This window comes from Dreissena polymorpha, chromosome 2, assembly GCF_020536995.1.
Source record: "Dreissena polymorpha isolate Duluth1 chromosome 2, UMN_Dpol_1.0, whole genome shotgun sequence".
Taxonomy (NCBI): domain Eukaryota; kingdom Metazoa; phylum Mollusca; class Bivalvia; order Myida; family Dreissenidae; genus Dreissena; species Dreissena polymorpha.
The window spans coordinates 62,914,336-62,942,331 of NC_068356.1; the positions used below are offsets into that span (position 1 = coordinate 62,914,336).

A 27,996-nucleotide genomic window follows, 5' to 3' on the forward strand; every position below is an offset into this window, starting at 1 on the left:
CCTGTTTTCTCAATTGCACAGGTGATAACAACGCAATAGTATAACCTAAAGTTTGTTTCTATTTACAGTTTTTAATTTTATAAAACGCTGAACATAATTTCACCAGTAACTACAGGTATACTATAGACAACGACAACAATGTTTTATAATCGCTAAAACCGAATATAAGAAACTACCAAATATAACAATAAATTTCTTATAAAAAGATATTCGGCGTAAATGTTGACTTTGAAATAAAGTTTGAAAATTGACGTTTCTAAATAGATCTAATCAAATTGAAAACAAATTTTTAACTTTTTATTTCGCAATTGTGCATATTCACCGCATGAGTTTATTTCTTCACCATCGAAATATACCGTATGTAAATATTTGATTAACACGCAGTTTTCTTTCTTGACCAGCGAAATATATCGTACATGAATATATGATTAACACGCATTATTCTTTCGACACATTCAAATCACACTTTTATAGCCGTGTCATGCGAAAATGAGTCATATGGCGTTCCGTCCAGCGTAGCTCAAGCCCAGCCTGCGCAGTCTGTACAGAGGCAATGCTGTCCGCTATAAAATCACTCAAGGTTTTATGTTCTTATTATGTATCTCCTTACCAGGCTGCAACATGCGCAGGCTGTGTGGAAAATAGCTATGATGGGCGCATTAGGGCATACGATCCATTTTAAAATGGCGCGGTTCTTTAAAAATCTCATTACGTTTTGTAAATAGCACATTTTAGCACAATGCTTTTCGATATGAAATTGAATTCAAAATAGCAAATATAGCACACTGGAACATTAGGGTAGCCTTTTCAGGTGTTAAGGAGCGATTGCCAGACTTGCTGACCGAGTACGGTAAACAGTTGTTGTTATATGCTGAAACGATTTCCCTCTTATCGTGACCCTATGGTCACATTTCGGTAGTTTTTGTTGTCTCATCTTGAAAGAAAAACTGTGTTTATCGATAGTCAAGTATTTCTTATCCTGACGATTGAGTGACCGATTACAGACCCTGACATTTTGCGAGATGGAGTTTAATGCATCATTGTAACTGGGCCACAATTTGTGTCTTTGGGTCGTTTGAACAAGCAGAGAGTAATTCGGAATTCCTTACACTGAACAGTGTATAACATCCTTTACGCTGTGCACAGACACAGTGATGTAGCAAAAGTTCAGAGGATTTCTCTCGAATCAGCCTATGAGATATTCGAGTGTATTCATTCGTGTCTGCTGGCGTTATGTAAAGGTCATTTGAGGTCTTATTTTATATTTTGAATTTGTATATGGTGTCAAAATAGTTTTTAAAAGGGAATTCCCATCATGAAATTATATTCTTAGTGTGATAGGTATTCGATATTCTAACAATGTTCATTTAATATGATGGTGAGTGCAAGTTTCATTTTATATTAACTGGTTCTCATGATACCATTTTCATCATAGTTATCTCTATAACATAAATAGGATGAAAAAAACAGTGCACATCAAGATCGACCTGTGCGCTAAGACACACTCTTTATAAAATTGAATGGGTTGTGTTTATTGCAAACTTGCGTTTAAAAAGCTATAACCTAATTTTAAAATAAGTCGCGTCTAAGAATATGCTATTGCGAACAACTTCCATACCTTCAGCGCTTTTATTGAATATCGTCTGCGTATATATCTATCTTATTGCACTAGTGTTAACAACGCGCTCGTACACTTCAAAATGCCTGATGTATAAGAGTTAAGATGAAACATGTATTCTCATGGAATTTTGATCTTAGCATGATAACCTATAAATATTTAATATTAAACGATAGCAACACAGGCACACATTCCCGCCTACAGCACATGGTAAAAAGCACTTTGTTAAAGATGTATTACTTTATTGATGTCGGTTTAAATAATTACACAGGAAACAATCAGTCTGGCATGCATCCGGTCGTGAAAAAAGTGGTTGACATTCAAATTTCAATCAATTGCCGCGCAACGATTAGACTGGTTCCGAACTTCTCATGATTAAATCCCTGCTTTCATAACAAATAAGTGACGAGAAAGCCTCATGAGTTAAGAAATAAAACATGGCGGAACTGAATGACAACGGGGAAGCGGACAACGACAACGAGCGAGGCCTGGTATTGTAATGCGCATGGTGGGGGGGGGCATAGAGGGTTAAGGTAAGGGTTAGGGGTCGGGTTTGGGTTAGGGTTAGCCATAACCTTAACCCTAACCCGACCCCTAACATTAAACCTAACCTAACCATAACCCAGGGTTATCTCCCCTATACCAGGCCTCGCTCGTTGTCGATATCCGCTTCCCCAACTTCCCATGACAACGCCTTTTAAAGTTTAGCTTCAATAATAAGCTTGGTTGAAAGTGCAAAAGTTATTCCGATTAAAGTGACCATACATAGTATTAATCCAGCCAGCCATTTACACGCTTTAATAAAATTAAGTCGGCTCGTAAAGATCTAATTCAGCAAGGTATTTGCAAAACTTGTATGTGCAAATTGGCTTGTAAAATCATTTAATGTAAATATATTAATCCATGAAGTCAGTGTTTTGTTTTAAAGGGATTACACCATACTGATTTTCGCAAAAATTGTGCCAAAAATGCCAACAGCATTACAGAATATGAAACCTAATCATGTACATAACGGAATCCTCCAGACTATTATTAACCTGTGACCTAAGCACGCTTTGGGTAACGTGAGCGCCGGTTTCGCATGATGTCCGCTTCCGCGCATTTCAAACAAAGAAGAACTACTAAATAGCACAATCAGTGTGTTTGTGTTTGGATCTGGATCCATTAATGTTAATACTTTGTACGTTTAAAATATATTTTAAGTTTTTTCCTGTACACTAGCAAGTTATTAACATTTATAATATATACGATATCGGTACGAAACAAACGTGGCTGCGTGTGTGAAAAATGCATTACAACTGGAAATACATGACACACTATACACGTGCAAGTCAATGACATGTATAAACAAAGAGTGAGCTGCGCCCATGAATTAAACGTTAACGGGAATTTTATATTGACAGGGTTAAATAAATCATAGCAGACGATATTTAAAGCTGAAATTTAAACTACGCGAAAACAAGCGGTCGATAGTAAAGTTAACATGGGGCGGGTTATACGAGTATTGAAAATGTGGTCATAAAGCAGACGGAGGGTATTTACGAATTAAATCTGCACTATGGGACAACATAATGTGAACATGATTTAAACGAAATGTGCATGTGTAAGACAGCGTGTGTTTAGGCGGCAGCAACTCCAATGCCGGCTTATCTATGAAATGTATTCAATATAGAGTTAAATAATTGGTACTCGCAGGCATTTCTCAAAACACGCATTTAGCATTTAACGACGATATGTTCATTTAATAAATTCAGGGAGTTGTATAGCTTAGCGGTAGTATGGCCAGCTCTCGGGGTTGTCATTTTATCATAGGATTAACGTATGGTACTGCATTTCGAACATATTTTTTGTAAGCGAAATGCTCCAGGGCGGTCAAGCAAAGGCCTGTCGTGGATAAAAGAGCCCCATATATCGATGTTATGTTATATTCAATTCTGCCTATGGTCGCTCAAGATAAGCTTGAATCTGTATTGGTCAAGAATATCTCTACGTTGGAATTTATTATCGTTTATTCAGAATCAGCGAATTAAAATATATTAAATATACTAAAAGGGCATTTCCGGCGAGCATAATAGTATGGGAAAACACCAGGAGCCGTATTCATCAATAATAAACTCAAACTTGGACTCAAACTCAGACTTTGACTCAGGCTTAGACTTACTAAAGACAGACTCAGGATTCGTATTCACGAACGCATTTGGAAATAGACTTCAATAAGATTGTGTTTTTTTAATGACGTCACGACTAAGCGAACTCTCTAGTAGGGAAAACGCGCCAAATAGTGTCAAAAATAGTAGCGGACATGTTTGCTATAACTTATTGAATGGAGTGTTTGGCAGTTGAAGACAGCGAAACGAAGCGCCAGCAGGTCCAGATTGGTCCGAGCCAGAGATTGTTTTTAATGCGCTGGTTCGGGACCGCTGGAACCTTCTATCCGCGAGTATAAGGGGATCGGAGCCGAAAAGATTTTGGTTATTCGAAGAAAAAAATGGGACGAGGTGGCGAGTAGAATATCAATGTAAGTTACATGTTATTATCGTATCTGCCTTATAGTTGTAATATTTTATTTAATAGCTTACTTTTTGATTTGCTACCGATGTCGTTTTTACTAGCGCCGAATAATGCACTATGTAAACAAGGGGCATAACCACTCAGCAAATTGTACTTACGGATTTCGGATGTGATTGTGGAATGTGTTTTAGTTTCAAACATTTGTTATAATTTATGGTACGGTTGCACGTTCTTTGTTTCCAAAATTTGCACAAGTGAATTGTTATTTAAGTATTAATAATGAATATTTGTGGTTTCACGGATAAGTTTACCATTTAAGGAGGTCTATTGTTTTAGTTTTCATCTCGTACCCTGTTAGATTCGTACCCATGTGTGTTTTATTCGTATCTGATTACAATCTGCACATTTCCAAACGAACTTTTCATTTACTACACGTTTACATTGATAACTATTACCCTGTATGTCGTTTATATTAAACTAATCGACAGTTATGATGGCAAACATGAAATGTAATGTGTTTCATAAATACTGCTATACATCATACAATTGTTTTTATTAAACTTTCAGAAAATTTGGGGTCGCAAAAACTGGTGAACAGTGCCAGAAGAAGAACCAAAATTCCAAGGCTCGGTGTAAGTTAATTACTTTTTTTGTTATGCTTTCATTAAATTAATTTTGTTGAAAAACTATAATCAATTGCAATTAGTTTGTTTCAATATTACTACATGTCGAACCTAATATGTGTTTTCTATGTGATATAATCACAATACCTACTTACTTATATTGTTTAAATTTGTAAAAAAGCTTATGAGCATTTTCATTGGTTAATGTATGTTTTATGATACTGTATTATTTTGCTGAAATGGTGCTAGAATATATACAGGTACGTCACGCATTGAAAACAATTTTCAGTTTTTTTCGTTAAATTTAACTTAATAATAATTGTTTAAATGCGTAATTTAATTAGTGTTATAAAAAAGATCTGACACTTGTCAATTCATATGATTATTGATTAAACTCATCAAGGAAATATGTAGGTAAGCTCACCAAAGGTGCACTAAATAACAATATTCATGAACTCGTTCACAGAAATATGGTATGAAATGGCAACTTTTATCAGAGTCTTTGTTTGTTGTAAATATAGCAGGGTTTGGTATAAGGACAATTAAAATAAAACATTAAGATCATTAATTTAGATCGGCTAATGAAGTTAGTGCATTTAAGGAAGTATTTCTATTCCTTTTTGTTAGATACTTTAAATCACTTGACTATTTCAATTTTGTTGTTGAGTTCATTTATTCAAGGAATGAGTGCAAATACAGACATTGTATTTCTTGGTAATCAACTAATTATTATTATTAATGAGCATAAGTGTATGTGCGTAAGTGTTTTACAAAGTTATATGTTTGAATTAATTTTTGCGTTTAATTTTTGCAGCTTCTTCATATGCGTTACAAAGCAGTGAGCGTGCCACAACAGCCAGCAGTGAAGAACATATGGAAAATAAATAGATTATCATTTATATGCAAACCATTAACCATATGTATAGAACATTGAAAATGCAAACCATATGACTTATATTGTATGCATCACATTCAACATAGTATACAATATAATAGAAATTCACCCTTATATAAACACAAAATAAAAGAAAAAACATGCATTAAATTAACATTAAACATTGTGTTTGAAAGTTAACACTGGGATTATTATACATTAACTTAAGTATAGTATATTAACATTAGTTGTCAATTTTATTGCATTGAAAACATCACTGGATTAAATTAATTTAGATTTTTTAAGTGACACTATATTTTTTCATGTGATTTCAGAGTGTACCAGTCATGAAAGTAGAGGCATTTAGTGTAAAGAATGTAAGTTTTGGATATCTTTAAATTTAGATTTCAAATTGTCAGGAACAAATCTTGAAAATTAAATATTAATAAATTTAACACTTAGATAGCTCTAATTGAAGGTATTGCAGTGCATACAATTAATTTAGAGTTAATAATTAACTTGCATGGATGGAATTCCAGTTCTTAGAACTATACTGACAATACCATTTGACAAAGCAAGTACTGTATAATGTTATTATGTAATATGCAACAAAAGTCATGCATTTGTTGAAACATAATTAGCATCAAATATGTTAAAACATAGTACCAATGCATAGTACCAATGCATACATAGATTATGTGATATATATGTATTAATTTTTTAACCTTTGAAGATCATAATATGAGAACAAGTCCATTTATACAAATCACACTTTTTATCCATTTTTGCAGCGCTCACAAAGAAGAACGACAAGAGATCACAAGCCGATACCTTAACAAAACTTACAGAGAAACCGATGGGAAATAACTAAGAAAAATTAGAATAAGAAATAAAAAAGTTGACTGTAGAAATTGAAATAATACATTTGGAGAAAAAGATGTGTTTAGTGTCAATACGTGACTAAGAGCTATAACTCTGACATGTAATATACTAGTAGTAGATTTATTCGCCTTTGTGTAATTAAAAGGATCTTATTATTTTTTGTGCAACTACTTCATAACTCTATTATTTCTAAAATAGATAGTCTATATTAGAAATAATAGTTATGGGGCAGTTGCACACAAAATAATAAGATTTTTTTTTAATTCAAAAAGGGGCATACCGGTACTATTATTTCTATGATAAAAATATGATTCTATCCCTTTTTGTACTTATAAAATTCCAGTCAATATGTGTGTGCTTTAAGAAATGTAGGTTAAATATTACATTGGTCATTGTATTATGTTACTGACATATAAAATACATTCTACATTTAAAGAGGAATATTAGTTGAATGCGTTGTCTTGGGACACTTCTTGATATTATTTGCTTACAAGATATCCATCATTGATAATAATAAAATTCTTCATTCAATTAACTGAATGAAATTCCAGAATAATGGTATATACAGTAATGTGAATTTGAAATAAGACATCAACAAATCCTGGCATCATGCTTTCGCCCTGGCCAACTGGCAGTGAACTTGAGTGAAGCTCGTTATTCTGTAGCTGGCATCATACACAGCCTGTTAACATAAAACATGTTATATTACACTAACAAAATAAGACATATTTTTGTAATTTTTTTCTTAGGTATTTGATAAAATGCTGATAAAATGTTTCTTATTTTGCTAATGGCAAACTGTTAAAATTAACATACAGTTGTTTCATTAAATATTTGTGTTTAAAATAAAGTTGTATCAAATAAAAATGATTGCATTTAGACTTGCACATAACTGACTGTTAAGCCATACCTGAACGTTGATGGTGGGAACGCCCTTTCGCCCTATGTATCCTTCTACATGGTTTACTGGCTTCTTGATATGCACATGCGTCCAATCGATGCACCCCAAAGTACTTGTAAAACCTGAAAGTTGATCATTTAAAATTGACCCATTTTTTGGAAAAATTACAATATTAATAAGTAAATAGATATTGATATAAATGGATTATGATCGGTGCATTTATGTGCATTATATTGAATGAAAGTTCTGCCTTATGTCAGAAGTGATGCAATATGCTGATGTGTCTTAACTTGATAATCAAATTTAATGTCATCGTTTTACTATTGATTGAAAATGCAATAATATGTGCATTTGAGAATAAAATATTATTCCTGTTGTTGAGTGTTTTATTAATTTACAAATAAAGTGCATTACAACAATGCACTTGCCATCAACAAATGCATATTCTACAGCATTTGTCGCAAAAATACATTTTGTATTGGAACTCAATTACAACATAGACAGACACAAGGACAGATGCACATATGGATTCAGGTGTACGCTATATCTTCTTAACAGGGTGTATAATATGCACATTAATTATAGCACCTTTTTTAAAATTAATAAACATTAATTAACATTACATTTAAGATCAAGAATTTAAAAATAACTAAATAATCGTCATAATTTATCTTGAAAATGTTGAGAAAAAAAAAGTCCCCGATGTAATTTCGAACCACCGATTGGTCTGTCAAATATAATCACGAGCACCGATGCGCTACCAACTGCGTCATGGCAGTGTAAATTTTTTCGGCGTATACATATCTATAGGTAAATTCCTACATCTATAAATAGATTTGTAATAGTAATGAAATCAAAATTTATGCATAGTAAATGTCTTGTAATCGTTTTCTAATAGGTTTCCCTTTTTAGAGAATATCCATTATTATAGTTTATGATACATGCAAATTATATGTTATTACTTTTTCATTCAAACAACAAGTATTATCCATAAAATTAGTGCATGTTCACGTTCATTAAGTTTGGAGATTATTTTCACAAAAGACAACAAACAAACGCGGACAAATATGAATTTGACAGTTGTTTACAATAAATAAGAACAATTGCAAAATGCACACATCGCAAATGACTCACGTATCAGCGATCGCACCAAGTTCTTGTTTTGCACGAACGGCGTCGTACCAGCTGGAAATTTGACAACTTCAACTCTCTAGCTGTCAAAATATTATTGACCTGTGCACAGGTCTACATAGTTCTGGCTACCATAACTTTAAATGCCGCTTTTTTATGATTTTTGCCACGTTGCTCGGGAAAGTACACACTGCCAGGGCGACCGGAACTTGCAGAATCCGCATCGTATTGCGGCTCAACTATTCCTTGCAAATATTGCAAAGAAATACGATTCCCGGTCGGGTTAAACGATACCGTTTGTAAAGTTCAATATCCCTATAAATCTCCAAAGGGTTGGTACGATCTAGATACACTCTTTCAAATATAATATTATTATTACGCAAGGACCTCGTGCGGCGGCCATTTTGTAAAGTAAACGCTCAAACGACGTTACGTCATGATTGTATAGCGTAAGTCTAAACATTGTAGACTTAGCATTTGAGACTTATCTTACTGAGTCTGAGTCTAAAACTAACCATTTTATGTTTCGTGAATTAAGTTTTGTAAGGCTGAGTCTGAGTCTGAGTCAGAAACTGGAGCTGAGTCTAAGATTTGAGACTTACGTACATTGGTGAATACGGCTCCAGGAGCCGTATTCATCAATAATAAACTCAAACTTGGACTCAAACTCAGACTTTGACTCAGGCTTAGACTTACTAAAGACAGACTCAGGATTCGTATTCACGAACGCATTTGGAAATAGACTTCAATAAGATTGTGTTTTTTTAATGACGTCACGACTAAGCGAACTCTCTAGTAGGGAAAACGCGCCAAATAGTGTCAAAAATAGTAGCGGACATGTTTGCTATAACTTATTGAATGGAGTGTTTGGCAGTTGAAGACAGCGAAACGAAGCGCCAGCAGGTCCAGATTGGTCCGAGCCAGAGATTGTTTTTAATGCGCTGGTTCGGGACCGCTGGAACCTTCTATCCGCGAGTATAAGGGGATCGGAGCCGAAAAGATTTTGGTTATTCGAAGAAAAAAATGGGACGAGGTGGCGAGTAGAATATCAATGTAAGTTACATGTTATTATCGTATCTGCCTTATAGTTGTAATATTTTATTTAATAGCTTACTTTTTGATTTGCTACCGATGTCGTTTTTACTAGCGCCGAATAATGCACTATGTAAACAAGGGGCATAACCACTCAGCAAATTGTACTTACGGATTTCGGATGTGATTGTGGAATGTGTTTTAGTTTCAAACATTTGTTATAATTTATGGTACGGTTGCACGTTCTTTGTTTCCAAAATTTGCACAAGTGAATTGTTATTTAAGTATTAATAATGAATATTTGTGGTTTCACGGATAAGTTTACCATTTAAGGAGGTCTATTGTTTTAGTTTTCATCTCGTACCCTGTTAGATTCGTACCCATGTGTGTTTTATTCGTATCTGATTACAATCTGCACATTTCCAAACGAACTTTTCATTTACTACACGTTTACATTGATAACTATTACCCTGTATGTCGTTTATATTAAACTAATCGACAGTTATGATGGCAAACATGAAATGTAATGTGTTTCATAAATACTGCTATACATCATACAATTGTTTTTATTAAACTTTCAGAAAATTTGGGGTCGCAAAAACTGGTGAACAGTGCCAGAAGAAGAACCAAAATTCCAAGGCTCGGTGTAAGTTAATTACTTTTTTTGTTATGCTTTCATTAAATTAATTTTGTTGAAAAACTATAATCAATTGCAATTAGTTTGTTTCAATATTACTACATGTCGAACCTAATATGTGTTTTCTATGTGATATAATCACAATACCTACTTACTTATATTGTTTAAATTTGTAAAAAAGCTTATGAGCATTTTCATTGGTTAATGTATGTTTTATGATACTGTATTATTTTGCTGAAATGGTGCTAGAATATATACAGGTACGTCACGCATTGAAAACAATTTTCAGTTTTTTTCGTTAAATTTAACTTAATAATAATTGTTTAAATGCGTAATTTAATTAGTGTTATAAAAAAGATCTGACACTTGTCAATTCATATGATTATTGATTAAACTCATCAAGGAAATATGTAGGTAAGCTCACCAAAGGTGCACTAAATAACAATATTCATGAACTCGTTCACAGAAATATGGTATGAAATGGCAACTTTTATCAGAGTCTTTGTTTGTTGTAAATATAGCAGGGTTTGGTATAAGGACAATTAAAATAAAACATTAAGATCATTAATTTAGATCGGCTAATGAAGTTAGTGCATTTAAGGAAGTATTTCTATTCCTTTTTGTTAGATACTTTAAATCACTTGACTATTTCAATTTTGTTGTTGAGTTCATTTATTCAAGGAATGAGTGCAAATACAGACATTGTATTTCTTGGTAATCAACTAATTATTATTATTAATGAGCATAAGTGTATGTGCGTAAGTGTTTTACAAAGTTATATGTTTGAATTAATTTTTGCGTTTAATTTTTGCAGCTTCTTCATATGCGTTACAAAGCAGTGAGCGTGCCACAACAGCCAGCAGTGAAGAACATATGGTAAATAAATAGATTATCATTTATATGCAAACCATTAACCATATGTATAGAACATTGAAAATGCAAACCATATGACTTATATTGTATGCATCACATTCAACATAGTATACAATATAATAGAAATTCACCCTTATATAAACACAAAATAAAAGAAAAAACATGCATTAAATTAACATTAAACATTGTGTTTGAAAGTTAACACTGGGATTATTATACATTAACTTAAGTATAGTATATTAACATTAGTTGTCAATTTTATTGCATTGAAAACATCACTGGATTAAATTAATTTAGATTTTTTAAGTGACACTATATTTTTTCATGTGATTTCAGAGTGTACCAGTCATGAAAGTAGAGGCATTTAGTGTAAAGAATGTAAGTTTTGGATATCTTTAAATTTAGATTTCAAATTGTCAGGAACAAATCTTGAAAATTAAATATTAATAAATTTAACACTTAGATAGCTCTAATTGAAGGTATTGCAGTGCATACAATTAATTTAGAGTTAATAATTAACTTGCATGGATGGAATTCCAGTTCTTAGAACTATACTGACAATACCATTTGACAAAGCAAGTACTGTATAATGTTATTATGTAATATGCAACAAAAGTCATGCATTTGTTGAAACATAATTAGCATCAAATATGTTAAAACATAGTACCAATGCATAGTACCAATGCATACATAGATTATGTGATATATATGTATTAATTTTTTAACCTTTGAAGATCATAATATGAGAACAAGTCCATTTATACAAATCACACTTTTTATCCATTTTTGCAGCGCTCACAAAGAAGAACGACAAGAGATCACAAGCCGATACCTTAACAAAACTTACAGAGAAACCGATGGGAAATAACTAAGAAAAATTAGAATAAGAAATAAAAAAGTTGACTGTAGAAATTGAAATAATACATTTGGAGAAAAAGATGTGTTTAGTGTCAATACGTGACTAAGAGCTATAACTCTGACATGTAATATACTAGTAGTAGATTTATTCGCCTTTGTGTAATTAAAAGGATCTTATTATTTTTTGTGCAACTACTTCATAACTCTATTATTTCTAAAATAGATAGTCTATATTAGAAATAATAGTTATGGGGCAGTTGCACACAAAATAATAAGATTTTTTTTTAATTCAAAAAGGGGCATACCGGTACTATTATTTCTATGATAAAAATATGATTCTATCCCTTTTTGTACTTATAAAATTCCAGTCAATATGTGTGTGCTTTAAGAAATGTAGGTTAAATATTACATTGGTCATTGTATTATGTTACTGACATATAAAATACATTCTACATTTAAAGAGGAATATTAGTTGAATGCGTTGTCTTGGGACACTTCTTGATATTATTTGCTTACAAGATATCCATCATTGATAATAATAAAATTCTTCATTCAATTAACTGAATGAAATTCCAGAATAATGGTATATACAGTAATGTGAATTTGAAATAAGACATCAACAAATCCTGGCATCATGCTTTCGCCCTGGCCAACTGGCAGTGAACTTGAGTGAAGCTCGTTATTCTGTAGCTGGCATCATACACAGCCTGTTAACATAAAACATGTTATATTACACTAACAAAATAAGACATATTTTTGTAATTTTTTTCTTAGGTATTTGATAAAATGCTGATAAAATGTTTCTTATTTTGCTAATGGCAAACTGTTAAAATTAACATACAGTTGTTTCATTAAATATTTGTGTTTAAAATAAAGTTGTATCAAATAAAAAGGATTGCATTTAGACTTGCACATAACTGACTGTTAAGCCATACCTGAACGTTGATGGTGGGAACGCCCTTTCGCCCTATGTATCCTTCTACATGGTTTACTGGCTTCTTGATATGCACATGCGTCCAATCGATGCACCCCAAAGTACTTGTAAAACCTGAAAGTTGATCATTTAAAATTGACCCATTTTTTGGAAAAATTACAATATTAATAAGTAAATAGATATTGATATAAATGGATTATGATCGGTGCATTTATGTGAATTATATTGAATGAAAGTTCTGCCTTATGTCAGAAGTGATGCAATATGCTGATGTGTCTTAACTTGATAATCAAATTTAATGTCATCGTTTTACTATTGATTGAAAATGCAATAATATGTGCATTTGAGAATAAAATATTATTCCTGTTGTTGAGTGTTTTATTAATTTACAAATAAAGTGCATTACAACAATGCACTTGCCATCAACAAATGCATATTCTACAGCATTTGTCGCAAAAATACATTTTGTATTGGAACTCAATTACAACATAGACAGACACAAGGACAGATGCACATATGGATTCAGGTGTACGCTATATCTTCTTAACAGGGTGTATAATATGCACATTAATTATAGCACCTTTTTTAAAATTAATAAACATTAATTAACATTACATTTAAGATCAAGAATTTAAAAATAACTAAATAATCGTCATAATTTATCTTGAAAATGTTGAGAAAAAAAAAGTCCCCGATGTAATTTCGAACCACCGATTGGTCTGTCAAATATAATCACGAGCACCGATGCGCTACCAACTGCGTCATGGCAGTGTAAATTTTTTCGGCGTATACATATCTATAGGTAAATTCCTACATCTATAAATAGATTTGTAATAGTAATGAAATCAAAATTTATGCATAGTAAATGTCTTGTAATCGTTTTCTAATAGGTTTCCCTTTTTAGAGAATATCCATTATTATAGTTTATGATACATGCAAATTATATGTTATTACTTTTTCATTCAAACAACAAGTATTATCCATAAAATTAGTGCATGTTCACGTTCATTAAGTTTGGAGATTATTTTCACAAAAGACAACAAACAAACGCGGACAAATATGAATATGACAGTTGTTTACAATAAATAAGAACAATTGCAAAATGCACACATCGCAAATGACTCACGTATCAGCGATCGCACCAAGTTCTTGTTTTGCACGAACGGCGTCGTACCAGCTGGAAATTTGACAACTTCAACTCTCTAGCTGTCAAAATATTATTGACCTGTGCACAGGTCTACATAGTTCTGGCTACCATAACTTTAAATGCCGCTTTTTTATGATTTTTGCCACGTTGCTCGGGAAAGTACACACTGCCAGGGCGACCGGAACTTGCAGAATCCGCATCGTATTGCGGCTCAACTATTCCTTGCAAATATTGCAAAGAAATACGATTCCCGGTCGGGTTAAACGATACCGTTTGTAAAGTTCAATATCCCTATAAATCTCCAAAGGGTTGGTACGATCTAGATACACTCTTTCAAATATAATATTATTATTACGCAAGGACCTCGTGCGGCGGCCATTTTGTAAAGTAAACGCTCAAACGACGTTACGTCATGATTGTATAGCGTAAGTCTAAACATTGTAGACTTAGCATTTGAGACTTATCTTAGGCCACGACTTTTTTTTTTATTGGTTTACAAAAATTATTTTGAAAATGGTCCATCGGGCGGTCGAAAAAAAAAAAAAAAAAACATCATTGGAAAAAAAAGTTAATACTAATAACATCAGAACAAAGACAACATATCTTTTATAACCTTAAACACAGAGACAAAAAATCAAATTATGCAATGAAACACATCTATATCTTCAAATAAAATGAGTCCTAACAGCACATTATGTAACATCAGGCAATTTTAAACACTGCATTACATGACATGCGTTCTTCTCCCATTAAAACGAAAAACTGCGCTTCATTTCCATAATTGGATGCGCACCATTACGCAATGCGATGCCCGTTGCATAAATCTTATATAAGATAAACTACTCATACACAAATAACCCGGTATGTGTTTGCTCTTACTCGACTTATGAGATCGTACATGAAAAAAAAAAATCGAGGTAGATCGATCCATGCGTCGTCGCGGTAATGTTTGTCAAAGTTGTTGTTGTCATGAAAACTCGTTGATTTACAACGCAAAACGTCTTATTTGAACTGACGCGAATTAATTTAATCATATTTGTCAACTTCGCTTTTGCTTTATTTTGATAATTTAATCCAAAGTTTAATGTTAGCAAGTGTTTTTTTTTACTGGAATTGTAAACAAGGAGTCGGTTAAAGTCTTCCGAAAATGTGCAGTCTGTGTGAATTGACAGTTTGACGTCATCAAAGGAAAGCCGCTTTCTGTCGGAAGCAATAAAGCGACAAATTTCGCGCCGAAAAAATTGGCTTCCTTTGTCTAGCAATCAACATGCCGAATCAATTGTGTGTTTGGTTCTCAATTGCAATCCTCCAATTTAATAAAAGCACGTGCATAGCTCCGCCTTCGAATCTTTTGCAGAGAACGGAGGCGGAGTTTAACGGTTAATTGAGCTAGTGTTTTACACAAGTTGAGTTCCGATTTGCCGAAATTACTCGGCCCAAAGCGTTGAAACGACAAATACATTTATCAATGATTTTCCGAGATATACCGATTTGTTCCGATTTCCAAACTTTCTGTACAGTTCCTATAAACTATGGCGGACGTGTTTACAAAATTCCTAAACACATATATCGTAAATAATGGCAGTGTTTTATTGGATTATTTATACTAATTATCAAATACTATCGGGTTTGTTTAATATAATTAACATGTTAAACAATATAGTTGCGTCACAGACACGGAAATAAATTTTGATGGGGTCGACATTTGACTGACGCTGATTTTCTTATTGTCTGTAATTTTTACCCGAAATAAATTTTGAGAAGTGCCCATAAAAGGACTGGTACATAATGTGTCACATTGAAAAATATCCCGATCTCTGCAATTGAATATATGTGAACCAATCGTTGATTGTACTTACTTGATTTTATTCGTACTCAAACCGGATCGTTTTTTTTTTCTCGTTTTCTCGTTTTGCAGTGCGGTCGGGAATAAAATATTTAAAAAAAAGACGATTTTCCGATTTTATTTTTTTTCCCATTTTCCAAAAATTAGGGTCGGCGGTTTTGTAAACCAAGAAATATAAAAGTCGTGGCCTTACTGAGTCTGAGTCTAAAACTAACCATTTTATGTTTCGTGAATTAAGTTTTGTAAGGCTGAGTCTGAGTCTGAGTCAGAAACTGGAGCTGAGTCTAAGATTTGAGACTTACGTACATTGGTGAATACGGCTCCAGGTTTTTCAGAAATGATGGCGTTCACTTATTTGACGTCGGACTCGAAATATATATTTAGATTCGTTGCGCGAGTGTTTAAATTAGTTTTAAACATGTCATAGAATTTGGGGAAAATAAATAAATTTATTTTTGTGGCGGAAATTCTATGTCTTGGAGGGGATCGGAACCATTAAACTTATAAATAGGTGAATCTATATTGATGTACATTCGTCCGGGGGAGGTAAACATAGCATTTTGTTGTCACCTATCACGTAGTGCTCGTATGTGTGAGGATGGCAGGCATGCTTTCAAAATTATGTTTCGGGATAGTATGGGTGTTCTAGTACTCGCTCGATGGCACGGCGTGCTTAGGCGTACCTGGAATAGCTCTTTTTGGCTTGAAAACCTACGGTACGGCGTACCGAGGATTAATTTAGCCGGTTGCGGATGGCCTTAGCGATTGCGCATGTATGTTATGTTGCCCGGTACGGCGTACCGAGAATTTATTTGGCCGGTTGCGGATGGGCTTAGCGATTGCGCATGTATGTTATGTTGCACGGTACGGCGTACCGATAATTTATTTGGCCGGTTGCGGATGGCCTTAGCGATTGCGCATGTATAATATCTACTTCCGAACCAGCAACGAGTTCGTTGAAATGGGAATTGCATACATATGCGAAATAGCATAAAACGGTGTTGATTGTCTGTTGGCGATTATTGCATAAACGAGAAACTAAATCAATAGTGCAACTGGGGTTGGGGCTATCTTTAGGGCAGTACTTCCGGTCGCCTCCTCGACATGACTCAGTATAGTGCTAGTCTATAGCTGAGGTTTATTTACACTAGTGCTAGTCTGGTGTAAATTATATTCCGCCATTTTGCGATTTAATTCCATTTATATTTTTGTATTGTTCCTCTCATATGTTTTCTTATGTTCAAATATAGAATATAAAATGTGTTTACGTAAGGTATCACATTAAAACATTATAGTAAATATGAACTGACAAAGTTGGCTTTTCTTGTAATTATTCATCAGCCCTTGCTCTTGTTAATAAATTTGCGTAGAACAAGTGGATGTCGCCAAAAGATCAGGGATCAATTTGATAAGTTGACTACTGTAACCGAACGTGCATGACATAGACAAATGGATGGTAAAGGACGGTTACACTTTGTAATCCGAATAACTCTAACCGGATGAATGAATCGAATCTTGGTTAACGAATGGGGTACTGAGCTGCTTTCTGAAGTAAACACCTATTTATATATTCGTTTGCAAAGCTTTAAAGCACTGATGTAACATACATGAAAACAATCTAGAATAAATCACAAATACACAGGGACATGTTGTCCTAGAATGTAAGAAATAAAATCTATTAACTTGCGAACGAAATAGATCGTCGGCTTTTTCTCTAAAACTAAATCGTCATAATGCAGAATTCGACTAAATCTAATAGGTGTTCATTTGGAAGTCTTGCTGGCGTAATATTATTGCATTTATACAATGTTATACACCCGCATTTGGGGTGCATGATAATTAACCAACACAGTGTAAACTATTGTAGCTTTAAACTATTTCTGGTATATCAAGAGGGCAGTACTGGCCCTGAAACGCTAACCTGAGTTCAATGTACACGAAGTGTGGTAGAATTGATCACATTTAACCGAGATTCAAACGTGGCATCGATAAAAAAACAATCTGCAAAATATCGTCAATATTAAATAGTACATCTTTCTACTAGAGTCCTAACCAGGTTACTCTACGATTCTACCTGGTGACTTAATATTTGAACGCATGTGACTCAGACGAGCAATTGAGCTAGGTGTCGTAAAAAAAAATCGGGCAAGTTTTATCGAGAGAATGAATTAAGCCTCTGAAGTTGAGCATAGATCTTCTTACATTTAATGTTTGACATAGTGTTTGAACGCACTTGACTTACATTGAAATTCGGCCTAGATAGTGTCACACAATGCAGTTTATATGTGACTCTAGAGCGAAGGTAAGGTTGTTGTTTTGATATGGTGACACGCTGTTTGGGTAAACGTGACCTGAATTTTGACTCGAATGAGATATTATCAAGGTAAAGTCATAAGGTTGCCTCTAAAGTGGTGATAGTTTTCTCACATTTAACCTGGTAACCTTCATTTTTTAACGCATGTTTTACTGATTTGAACTTGCCCACGATGGTGTGATGATCAACAGTTTGACCATGTTTCATCAAGTTTGGATGAACAATGTGGAATCTAGAATAGTAACATGCTAAACATTCGCACGACACATGACAACGGGCATACACTGACAACAATAGCAAACAATTATCTTTTTTTTTTCATTTAAGATAATAAACTCATGCAGACTACGGTACAGTTGTTTTACTGAATAGTTTGTCCCAATAAAACCTTATCAGCAAAATAAAATATTACACATATTTGAGCATACACTCCAAAATATATAATCGAGTGAAAGCTTATCGATACCACACATAATAATTGAAAAGGTATTGGTACATAGACCCTTAAATTCAGTACAAATCTTCCTGCATTATTTCTCGCGTCCGAATTAGAGATTACATTGACTCTAAAAACCAATATCGGCTTTGTTATTACTGTGACTGAGTCATTTTAACACCCCCAAATAGGTCATAACCGTCACAGTAAAATTTATCAAAATTTCGTATGAATTGCAAACGTTTACAGAACAAAGGTTTTCTTAAATACATAATTTTGTTTTATATATGAGCATTAGTTGACCAACACTATCCCGAACTGAATGTCCAAATTCCTTGGATCAGTATAATATCGCAAAGGCCTGCTTTTTACCAAACATTTTGTTAAGGTTAACCATGTACATTTAATGTTGTTTATATAAGCACTATATGGGAAGTTAACACGGGATTATTAAAAGTAATTTTTATATTTTATATTGCTTATACAAATAATACAATACATATATGCATTATGTTACTAAACATAAATTATTGCACAATAAACACAATTATAACTACATTAATCATATAAACACAAATGTGCAATACACGTTGACATCCACACATGTATTGTTTTTCATTTTGCATAATAAAATCTCGTCATTTGTTCAGATGAACTATTATCCTCAAACAGTTGTCTATATAATTTGACGAAGTATTACTGCTATCCCTCATCCGACGGCCCTACAAATCCTTTGTTTCTGTTTTGCCGTTTAAAAACGTAGCCCGAGGTAACAATCATCGCCTACCACGTTTGACGAAGTATTTCTGCTATCCCTCATCCGACGGCCCTACAAATCCTTTGTTTCTGTTTTGCCGTTTAAAAACGTAGCCCGAGGTAACAAGCATCGCCTACCACATTTGAAAAAGTATATTATTGTAATGAACGTCTTTATACAAAAGCAAAATGTATTTGTGTTATATGTGTATGTGTTGTTTGGTGACACACTAACAGCATTTGTGACCTTACAAATAAGTACTCGCTATTCTTGTAATTTCATTATAAAACCATTCAAGTTAAAGTCGGGTTTTCACCCTTTCAATCTGCATATCTCTTTGTACACACCTAAATTTACCGCTTTGTAATCACAAACGTTTTAGCGTTCGGACAATAACAAGATTACGCAAATTTGCTTTTTTGCAATTCATTTTTTTAGCAAATTTCGTTATATTTTCTCAAATAGGCATGCACATTAATTCTAAATCTGCAAGAACCACAGACTGTTTACCCTCGACAAATAATATTACATATACCAACATTAAACCTTTAAAGAGTCTATCATGTGAGAAACAAAGCTTCTTTCACACAATAAGCAATACCTGGGCCAATCAAAACAATGGTATGTTTAAAGTTATTTTTCTAAACGTATGTTAAATTATCTTGAACATTGTGTTAGTAAAACTAAAACAGAATTAAAAAAACTTGTAATTGATTTAAGCGAATACACCGTTGGTATAAAACTTACTTCTGTAAATGTGAATCCGGTCAAAACTTGTAATACTCAGCACGACAATCAAACGCTTAAACCGAAATATTGAAAACAATTCTCGTGTACAAAGTAAAGGTAAACATTCAATATTGAAATCAATAAACATATATGGCATATTAAATATGTATAGATACTTCAATCAATCTTACCTTGCATTTTGGAGGACTTTTTCTCTATTTGTTCCATTGTTAACAGTGTATTCGCGGGATAATCTGAAATGAGTATGATTTTAATAGCCATAATTAAATGATTCTAGATGATGTATACTAGTTGAGAAGTGTTCAGATGGTAAGCATCAAGTATACTTAATATGTCAATCGCATTAACTATACACGTTTAATTTGCAATCTGTACGATGAAGATTTAAATTAAAAGCGGAAGTACCAGCTTCATATTCTCTTCTACAGCACCTACACGCGATGGCAATTATAATCAGTATCACTACGCATGCTCCACCGAGAATAGAACCGAGAATTACGGCCAGCTTGCTTTTTGACGTGTTGTTAGAAGAAGTGCCTGCAATATAGCTGTCTATAATAGCAATATATTTTCCTTAAAAATAAGTTGTTATGAGCATTTTACAAAACTCTACACATAGCTGTTACGACACTATTACAATTGAAGTATAGCTGTATAAATTATTGTAGTAAGAAAAGCATCTTCGTTTAAAATCATATTGCAGTAAGAATAAATACCATGGCTTGAATGTAGTTCAGAAGATATAGCACACATTTTAAATAAGAAATTACATAAAATAGATCTATTGTAAATCTGGATTTACACTACTGAATAACGTAGTTGGATGCTTTTGTGTTGCATACAATGATAACATAATATTTAGTTCAAATGGCATAAATAAATAAGACGGAATTGTGTATCTTTAAATTGTTTGAACACTTTACGGCGTAGTAGTTGATCGTGCTGCGTCTAGTTATTGAATGACGCGTGTAACTGCAGGCGCAGTTAAGAAAACAAATATGCAAGAGATTTTAAAATGATGTTTTTTATATTTAATACTTCTTTTCTGTGCAAATGCTTCTAATTGTGAGATCGTAAACAAAAAAAGAGTAAAATAAACAATTGTAATTTATAAAAAATATATTTACCGTTGTTTTGTGTTGTGCACTCGACAGGTAACTCTAGCGAGGCGTTTATCAGCACGTTGTATGTCTTGTAGCAATAAACTGTTCCATGTAAACTTTTATTAACATTCAAGACAGTGATAATTCCAGTAGTCAGAGTAGCGCTATAATTAAATGTCAGTCCTGAAATACAAAACGTCAGTGTTTGCTATAGTGTTAAAAAGGCGTGTCATCGTGACAAAGATCAATCAATAAGCTTAAATGTGGGTATTTGAATGCTTAACATTCATAAAACTATTACAAAACAATTTACTATGCCTTCGCAATATTAACATACTGTCTGGCTACATACATTACATGTGTGCACCGCATTCTAAAATATGCACGTCGAATTAAAAACGAATGACATAATACGCTGAGCTTTATTTAATAATTTCCTAGCAACATATGTAACGCCAAATGCAACGGAATTCTTATTGTTATGTTTTCTTAATTCGCCATGTATTTAGTCTGGTTGTTTTGTATTTGCTTTCAAAGTAAAGACAAACTATTCGTATAAATAAAGTGACAGTTATGATAAAAAGAAAGTTGCAAAACATATATGTCTTGAACCACATGAACCATTACACAGGACTCAATGTTTAATCTGAAATTATGAGTATCCGACAAACAAACTAATACAATGCATGCTTTTGCACGATATAGTCGCCGATGTTCTCAAAAATCAGTGTACTCATTTATCTCACTGCATTCAGTGCCACGATAAATAAACAAACCTGAAACGGGTTCGTTAGGGGGGAAACACGTTGAAAACGAATATATACACTCCCCTATTCCGTATGTTGTATTGGACGCGTCATCTAGATATTTGCAAGTAAAATCCTCCCTGTCTGTTTCAATAAGAAAATTAATCGATTCACTCTTGTCGATAAGTCGTGAGCAGCTTAGATGGAATCCTTGATAAATGGCGTTTACTGTAAAACACAAAACAGTAACCCTTTCAACAAAGCCAAGCTTTCAAGCGTGATTTATCGAGCGCGGAGATACAGATAAATGGTAAGATGCAGTTGACAATCAAAACTCAGCGATCGGCTCATTATTGTTTAGTGGCAGAAAGAAGGAAACACATACATTTTAGCAACATATTTATGATTTCCAATTAGTATATTGTGTAATGATCTTATCATTTCAAACAAAATGTATTGTTTGTTTATGTAAATAAACCAACATTAGTTTAGATCATCCTAACATGTCAGCAATCCTAAGAATACGTGCTCGTATCCAATTGACTTTGATGAAAACGGTACATCAATCTGAAGTTGGGTAAATGTGATTTGAAAGAACATACTTACTGGATAGCATAACAGCTGAAATGCTTACTCTTTCCGATGACGAGCGCATTTCCTGTAACAAATATAGTTGTTTACGATAACAGATAATATCCTCATCTTATGTATTTTGTTTAAAACACGTGTCTATGAATCCTTATATGGTCAATGATATTATAAAACTGGATTCCCTTTTTGGTGGAAATGAATGTTTACCCTCAATTATTTTAACACAGTGCTGGTGCTTGTTTGCTTCGAATATTTAAATACCATTCACGACCGATGAAAGAATTTCCAAATTTTGTAATTGGTGAGTTTGCTATCTAGAAAGTATGCAAATATGAAAATATCTCATTCCCTTGTTCCAAATGTGGAATATATCTTTCAGTAGTTAATGTATTTTGCAGGGAATCACAGGAGAACATTCTCTTTTCTCATCTGAAATCATTTTCAAAGCTTGCTAGTTTGTTCTGGTGTACTTGATTTCAGTATACCTGTACTGGATAACCTGAAACGGCCCTCTGATGTTTACCACACAGCGCAATGGAAGCCACAATTTAGTTTTTAGTACTTTGAAATCTAGTATTTGTGTATTACACAATTATCAAAATATTGTTATTATATAGTACTAACATGGACATAAGGAAGTTAAAAAAAGTTTTCCGTTGAAAATAATAGCAGTCAAGTTTGCTGCGTTAAACTGGAGTCCGTAAATGAACAATTCAATGTCCAAAACGTGCGTTTAGTATACTAATAATATCAATACATATATAATTTATAATAAGCAATGCATGTTTGAAAAGAACAAAACATTTTTGAAAATGAATGACCAAAGTAACAGCTTTGGTTTTATTGTATGTAAACTTTTGTTACAATATTAGCGTTTTGTATGACTTGCATGTATTTTTCAATGCATTGTATAATTAAGGAAATAGTGTTGTATTTATTCCAGAAGTGCATACCAGTATAATGAATTGTTCTGAGTTTCGTTTAATAAAGTATTCGTATTCGTATTCGTATATACGTATACACATGCAACATCTCGAATGGATTGTTCTATGAATATAGTGCGTCTATGTCATCCAATAATGTGATTGTAAAAAACGCTTATTAAAGTGACACATTAAATACATGAATACATTTTTTATTAAATTGTATTTTAATCATGGTCAATGTTCTCTTAGCAATACATAATTGCTGCTAAACATTATTATATAATTACTTTGTATTGTGTTTGTGTATATGTAATACACAGATAATTCAACATCAATACAATATAAAGAAAATAGACTCAATATTATGAGGTAATGCAACCATATTAATGTTTATAATAGACAAAGCATTATCAAAATTCAAATAATAACTTACACATGCTTTACAGTTTCCAATTGTAAATCTGTTTTTATTAATTTGAAACTGTTCTGGGTCAGTTGGAGGAGGTCGTACATGTGGTAAACAAGAGCGTGTTCTGAATTCGGAAATACTTCATATGGATTTACCTGCACGAAAAGCTTCAAAAACATACTTTATGAATTAATAAAGCATATTGTATGAATTATTGTATAACATATTACCTGACTTTCATTAATAAATGTATAGACAAAACTTGGCATAGCTGTGCACACTCATGGTGAAAAAACAAGACTTACAAAAGAAGCAAAGGAAAGAAAACTATTAGTACAGTTTGGCACCGTAATATGGACTTTTGGGATCTTAAAAATGTTCAGGGCTTTATTTTGAAAGCCTGAATACGCATCAACAAAGCATGCGCTTTTTCTGTGCATTTACGCTTACAAACATAATATAACGCTTAATAATATCATACTTAAACTAAATGGTCCAATATCTAAGGAAGTTATGCATCCCAGACTCATATGCGTTTGCAAGAAGATATCAATGGTAAGATAGACTTCTTTGTGAGTTTATTTATACGCGATCATATGCTTGCTCTTTTCAATATAATAAGTTATTAACATACTAAAAGAACGATACTTTCGTAAAATGTTAATGTGCATATTATAACGAAAATGCAAAGCATCAAAGGGTAACAACAACATAGTAACCGGTTTAAATTCGATGACTGATTTAGTGTGTTGTTGTCAATTGTTCCAGAGCTACTAATCTTAATCTTAGTTCCATAACTTACGTTGATATAAATGTGAATATATGTCAATATTGTGATCAAATAATGCTTTAAAAATTAATAAGTAATGTATATACTAAGTGGATAAACAGTGCAATACAATGGAATAATGACGGGTAATTTCGCACCGGTATCCATAAACACATAAATAACTTAAAGGTATCGCATACAAATTGAGTAATTAACAAATGATACCTGTTACTGTATAATTGTTTCTGCTTAACCAAATTGTCTACATAACTTGATATGTTTTCAAAATAGTGTTCACAAAAATCATGTCCTGATCTATTGGTAAAATGATGATTATTTAGTATATGCAATATAGACGCCGTCATTCATTTGGATTATTCAAGATCACGAAAACAAATAAAACATTTACGCGTTAGCTGACTAGTTTAATTGTATTTTCATTCGCTTAGGAAAAATGGCACCGCAATTAAGAGTGTTATTTGTATCTGGTAAAGGATCCTCGAGGGTGCGTGTTTTTTTGTACAGTTTAAAACACAAAACGAATGTTGTATATTAAAGGGGCCTTTTCACAGATTTTGGCATTTTTTTTAACTTATTCATTAAATGCTTTATATTGATAAATGTAAACATTGGATCGTAAAAGCTCCAGTAAAAAATCAAGAAAAAAAAAATAAAAAAAGGAAAAGAACATTGCCCGGAGCAGGTTTCGAACCAGTGACCCCTGGAGTCCTGCCAGAGTCCTGAAGTATAAACGCTTTAGCCTACTGAGCTATTCCGCCGAGTCACATCTTGACGTATTTTATACCTTATATAAGCAATCTTCGTAGTTTTACAAAATTTAACGACAAAAGCAGAACTCTCCAAATTATTCAATCGTTTCGCGTTGCAACGCTTTATAATTTTTAGGTTTTAAAATCGTCAAAAGATGCATATAATGGCTATATTAGAGCATGGTTAATGTTCAATATTACTGTTTTCTCACAAATATCATACCTAAAACGAAAACTTACGAATCTGAAACAATTTTTTTCAATTTTGTCAATTTACCAAAGCGTGAAAAGATCCCTTTAACAGTTAATTATTAGCCATTCAATAATGTGACGCATTTACATACCAGTAGTCAACGGTGTTAGCAAACTCATACCGTTAAATACTCCAAATGCTCACATAAATGTATACACTGTTTATAACCTATACTTATATTTAGGTGTTTTAAATCGGATAAACCTGCGAAAAACCAACAAAAAACCCTGGTCTTATTTTAATTTCCCAAATCTAAATTTAGTTACTGCCGATCTTAACTCAAATTGGGAAATGAAAACGAAAAGTGGTTTATACAACACAACTGTGTGTAGGCCGTGTCAAGGAAACAAAGCTATATGCTATCGCTTGTTTTGCTGACGTGGTGTTAGTAACACTACTTACTTTGTTTAATAACATCCATGGAGTTTTATTAGTACTATATTTAGGACTGTTACAGACAAATGCACGGCGGGTTATCCCTCAACTCTATTTGTTACCTTGGGTTTTCCTATTGTTGTATGTGCAGCATCAAAGGTATGTTATCGTTAACTGAACTACTCCGATTTCCTCGGTCATGTATTTTTCTTATTTTCATCATAACGAGATATAGTTACAATATTTTTATTTCAAGGTCGTGTTTACAAGTTTACACTTTCTGTTTGAATTCAACTGCAGGTGAGTCGTTATCTATGAAGTATCGAATTCTTATAAATTGTATGCTTGATGTTTTTCATAAATTGTCATGTATCATGGTATATTGCTATCCAATTAAATCACCGTAACTATTTAGCTGTTAGCTAACTTAGCAAGTGGTATATTACATATTAGCAATTAAACATTGCGCTAACTTGATCCGTTGAGGTAGAGACATTATATAGAGAATTATTTATTGTTCAATATTTTGTAAACAATAGGATGACCTAGAAAACGAAAATGCGTATACTATTAAGGAAAACAGCGTAATTGAAAGTTAGCTACACTATAATAATACAATTCATAGAATGTATGTTACAATAGTTAAGGAATTGTGAACATCAATTGCTTTTCTGTATACAGAACCATGAATTAGCAAGTCAACAACGTCTACCGTATGATGTGGATATTGAATTTTTAAAATAGATCTTCGTCATTGTTAGATCGTTTTACATAACATGTTAAACTCGAATAACTGGGATTCCAAGATGATATTATACATGTTTGCAATGTTCATGAAGGTTTTATAAAGAACTTTTTTACAGGAACTTGTTCATGTTTTGATAAATTGACAAAAATGTTTTAAATTTGCAAATTTTCGTTTTAGTTATTTTTTGGGCATGGAAAATACGATCTTCAAAATTAACCATACTAAACATATTTGAGCAGCCAGCCATAATTGCATATCCATCATATGCATCTATTGATGATTTAAAAATCTTACTTTAATAAAGCGTTTCAAACTCGAAAGGATTGTATTATTCGGAAAGTTCCGTTGTTAACCTAATATATTTTGTGACATTGCGAGGATTGCTTATATAGGTTATAAAAAATATCAATCATGCACAACAACAGCACGGATGGCCGAGTGGTTTCATTGCTAGACTTTTACTCCAAGGTTCAGTGGTTCGAGTCCATGCGATGATACTTTTTCTTTAGTTTATTTCATTTTTGTTTCATACTGCAGCTCTTTAGTGTTTATATTTATCAATTTAAAGCATTTAATGACATACTTTAAAACATGCAAAATCTCTGAACAAGTCTATTTAAGTTCAAGTAGCAAGAACGATCAACGAAGCGAACATTTTTGCATTGAAACATGACAAAGAATTAAACAAACAACCCTTAACACCGAACAGATAAATAACATAACCGAGATACAAACTAAACCGTAGAGACATACACACATCCTAACCACTTGTGGCCACGGTTTACATTAAATCGAGAGAGTACGTGCGTATAGATTGAATGACAGAGAAAACGTTGACCATCGAATAAAATTATACAAAAAAGTTATTCATCGTAGGTAAAATGGCTGTGGACACCGTATCAGACGTGTTCATTTATGCTAAACAATTAAAATACAATGGCTAGAACATGTCTTCATACAAACAAACACTTACAAACCTTTCTGCGGCATAGAGCAATGTATCTCCAGTGACAAAAACTCAAAATGAGCTTACTGAAAGTTTAAAGGTCAAGACACAGTAATACTCTTTTAACGAAAGAGCAATTGCTTAGTATAATACGTGAATATTAGTGCCTCTTGCGTAATTGTGAATCGTATTCATAAATGGGATTCCAGCGATCACTAAATATAGCATAAATAAAC

At 33.0% G+C, this 27,996-nt stretch overlaps 2 protein-coding genes across 15 annotated transcripts in view; one reads left to right on the top strand and one right to left on the bottom strand.

Moving 5' to 3' along the window:
- LOC127867311 (uncharacterized) overlaps positions 1 to 27,996 on the top strand; it is a 64,705-nt gene that overhangs the window by 23,265 nt on the left and 13,444 nt on the right. For 3 of the 6 annotated variants that reach the window (XM_052408384.1, XM_052408388.1, XM_052408387.1), the window contains exon 1: positions 25,976 to 26,225. The exons of 1 other annotated variant lie outside the window; for it this stretch is intronic. The gene's annotated coding sequence lies outside the window, so the exon portion shown is untranslated. Of the gene's footprint in view, positions 1 to 25,975; positions 26,226 to 26,322; positions 26,367 to 27,996 lie in introns of those variants that run through there. 2 more of the 6 variants (XM_052408385.1, XM_052408389.1) reach the window with 1 other exon arrangement.
- On the bottom strand, positions 5,699 to 27,952 carry LOC127867313 (uncharacterized). Of its 9 annotated transcripts, none has more exons than XM_052408394.1 (9): positions 25,783 to 25,889; positions 23,924 to 24,023; positions 22,580 to 22,631; positions 22,004 to 22,201; positions 21,252 to 21,410; positions 20,530 to 20,661; positions 20,295 to 20,357; positions 7,419 to 7,531; positions 5,699 to 7,190 (listed from the first exon to the last, which is right to left on the bottom strand). In XM_052408394.1, exons 3-9 carry the CDS (start codon positions 22,626 to 22,628, stop codon positions 7,116 to 7,118), a joined length of 789 nt encoding a protein of 262 aa, XP_052264354.1. In that variant the 5' UTR covers positions 22,629 to 22,631; positions 23,924 to 24,023; positions 25,783 to 25,889; the 3' UTR covers positions 5,699 to 7,115. The 9 variants fall into 9 exon arrangements, with proteins under 9 accessions (XP_052264354.1, XP_052264357.1, XP_052264355.1 ...); XM_052408397.1 differs by lacking the exon at positions 7,419 to 7,531 and adding an exon at positions 12,876 to 12,988; XM_052408395.1 differs by lacking the exons at positions 5,699 to 7,190; positions 7,419 to 7,531; positions 25,783 to 25,889 and adding exons at positions 7,574 to 12,647; positions 12,876 to 12,988; positions 27,792 to 27,948.

What these genes read in the sequence shown, in the direction of transcription:
- LOC127867313 (XM_052408394.1), bottom strand. Translation starts at nt 22,628, where the DNA reads ATGCGCTCGTCATCGGAAAGAGTAAGCATTTCAGCTGTTATGCTATCC. An exon ending in CCCTAACGAACCCGTTTCAG is followed by an intron (nt 21,411 to 22,003) that starts GTTTGTTTATTT and finishes TTTGTATTTCAG; the next exon opens with GACTGACATTTAATTATAGC. An exon ending in TTCCCACCATCAACGTTCAG is followed by an intron (nt 7,191 to 7,418) that starts GTATGGCTTAAC and finishes TTATGTTAACAG; the next exon opens with GCTGTGTATGATGCCAGCTA.